The following is a 3,009-nucleotide window of genomic DNA, read 5'->3' as shown; positions in this document are numbered from 1 at the left end:
ATTTACAATGAAGACATTTGGAATACATCAAAGATGTTCCATAGTATGGCACATTTGTTTTGGTTATATGCATGTTTATATCTAAAATGTCTAGTATACTACTTACTAAACAGGAAACAAACAGACTTTTAACATAATAATACAAAGAAAATGCATAAATAACAAAATGACACTTGGTGTGAAAATGTACAGTAAAACCCGCTTATAACGATATTCATTGGACGACAAATTTATATCGTTGTATCCGGATATAGTTATATCCGAGAAGCAACAATTTGAAAACCAGAGTCAAGACAGTGACAAAATAATTGTTATAAGCGGTATATTGTTACAAGCGATAGTGTTATAAGTGAAGATTATTGTAATACCGTAAGACTGTGAGCAAAGTAATGTATTTATGAAGATATATTAACGTCGTGAAAATAGTAATTTATGGTGATTGTATGCGATACCTCGTTTGTAGGAAATAAAGCTATAAACTAACTATGATCAGACATTGTGGTAGACATTTACAATGATTATATACGTCATAATATGATCCTATTACAAACACAGCTCTTATCAGAAAAGGAAAATAAAATTCAGTGTCTTTTGGGAAGCATTGTTTCCCATAATTAAAAAAGATGTTATTTGCAAGGCTTTTACTTCTGATTTTAGAAGCATACTGTTAAAACAAACACATGTAGTTATAATCGTTAAATAGCCGGCTGTGTGAACATATTTCATTTACATTTGTGTTTGTTGTTTCATTTCATCATCTCTCTTGATCAATCTTAATACCATTTGAAAGAATTTACTTAAAGGTCCGTTAAGCCTCAGAAATGTTTTTTCATATCTCTCGAAAGCTTCTTTAATTTTGGTGTACTTTAATAGTATCCAAAACATCACTCATTGGCCAAGCACCGGAAACATCTTTTCTATCTGTTGCTTGTTTTGCAATTAGTACAGTTACAGTGAATAAGAATTTTGTATGGAAGTCAAAATACCACTTTGTTTGCATTTTGCTACTTTCATGACAAATAATTTTACATCTATCGCTACTTTCGTCAGGAAACAAGCATCTAAAATTCTCAAAATCTCAATCATGCTATCCTTTTCTAAAGAAATAAAAAATGATTTGTTTCCGAGTGTACCTTTATAAGTTAGAGACGAAATAACAAACTAAATTTGTATCAAGGAAAAAAGCATTTCTTTTCACGACATTCTGGGACAATATTTACGAAGTTAATGAAAAAGAAAAAAGTCAATGATTTATCTTTTCTCTATATTATCTGTACAATTTATGTCGTTTAATTTCCTAGAAAACATGAGAGAGAAAAACGACCTTTCATAAATCTTATTGACTAGAGCAATTACTCAACAAAATAACATTGTCAAAAAAGTGGTTTTAAGCGAGGATGTATTTTATTTATAATCTCCTATTTTGTCATGATGCAATGATTCCAGGTATGTCTGACATATTTCAAGTTTTAGATAAAACCTAAACACAATGATTAAGATAAATATCAATTCAAACTATTCGCAAAAGATTAACGTTAATACCATGTATTTATTACTTTACGCTGGCATCGAGGTTAGGACTGGGCGAAAGTGGTCAGTGAGTCGTGCGGTGGAGCTTGCAGAGAGCAGTCTCAAGCACCAAGACATTGTGGGTATGACAAACATAGGAAAAGAAGGACTAGGCACCAGGAAGCACCAAAGATGGGAGACTTCAACACAGCAGGAAAGAAGATCCCTAGTACAGACCGAGATCAGGAAAGAAGCAGAGCAGGAAAGAATGTCAAGGGCAGTCCAGCTAGGACCACAGGGAAACTGGACAAGATGGCAGGTTCCAGAAAGGAAATTATCCTGGCAAGAGATCTGGCAGTACGAGCCACTCAGACTGAGTTTCCTGCTTCGTTCTATCTACGACATGCTCCCATCTCCTACCAACCTGTACCAGTGGAAGCTGATTGACGACCCGGCATGTCCATTGTGTGGTTCACCAGGATCACTCAAACATGTACTCTCATCATGCCCTACAGCCCTATCTCAGGGGCGCTACAGATGGCGTCATGACCAGGTCCTGTCTGAGGTAGCCCATGTCCTTGAGACCGAAAGGAAGAAAGAGAGACCGAGGCCAAACCAGAAACCGCTACATCGGGTTCCTGAAGGAGGGAGAACAAGTACCCAAGTCAGCCCCAGCATCGACCGGAATCCTGAATGAATCCAGGTCATGGGAAATGAAGGCTGACCTAAAGGAACAACTACAGTTCCCCCAGGAAATCGCCCAGACTACCCTCCGGCCAGACATTGTGATATGGTCCAGGAATCCTAAACGAGTGGTGCTGGTTGAGCTGACAGTCCCATGGGAGGAACGCATTGAAGAATCCCACGAGCTCAAGAGGTCCAAGTACGAAGACTTGGCCCAATCCTGCAAGTCCAACGGCTGGAACACTCAGGTCTTCCCGATTGAGGTCGGATGTCGTGGCTTCCCATCACAATCAGTGTGGAGGATGCTCGGAGCATTGGGCATCAAAGGAGCGGCACGAAAGCGCACAGTCCATGCTCTGGGGAGAACAGCCGAAAGAGCGTCCAGTTGGCTATGGATGCTCCGTAGCAAACATGAATGGCAGCCAAGGTAGACGGGGTAGGGCCTGATCAACCCTACTTGCTCCTGCATCCCGAGGGTGTCCCGAGTGTAAATGGAGCGAAACACCTGCAGACGGATGGTAACTCGGCTGATGACGTCTACCTTCAGCAGGACATCTGTTATTCAACTCTGTTTTTCCGGTTTACCAGTGACTTCCAGGAAAGTCTGGATGACAACTGAGAATAGAACAGTTACCCTGGAGAAACAGGCGACTTCTAGGAAAGACTGGATTCACGGTGTACAGTGGGTCGGCTCCCCGCTGTGCAGTCTTCGCGAGAAGACACCCGCCAAAACTGCTACAACACAACCGAACGAAGAATACCCCCAGGGTCTTCCGAGAGGGGGGGAGGATGAAAGACCTAATAGGACTGATTTCA

At 40.6% G+C, this 3,009-nt stretch overlaps 1 protein-coding gene across 1 annotated transcript; it reads left to right on the top strand.

Annotated features, from left to right (window-relative positions):
- The first annotated feature begins 1,543 nt into the window (after nucleotides 1-1,543).
- On the top strand, nucleotides 1,544-2,206 carry LOC132745755 (uncharacterized). Its single transcript, XM_060734726.1, has one exon. The coding sequence runs from the start codon at nucleotides 1,544-1,546 to the stop codon at nucleotides 2,204-2,206; it is 663 nt and encodes a 220-aa protein (XP_060590709.1).
- The last annotated feature ends 803 nt before the right edge of the window (nucleotides 2,207-3,009 follow it).

This window comes from Ruditapes philippinarum, unplaced genomic scaffold (assembly GCF_026571515.1).
Source record: "Ruditapes philippinarum isolate M1 unplaced genomic scaffold, ASM2657151v2 ctg2439_1_1_1_1, whole genome shotgun sequence".
NCBI lineage: Eukaryota > Metazoa > Mollusca > Bivalvia > Venerida > Veneridae > Ruditapes > Ruditapes philippinarum.
The sequence above is the reverse complement of the archived record's forward strand: the minus strand, read 5'-3'. Positions and strand labels throughout refer to the sequence as shown.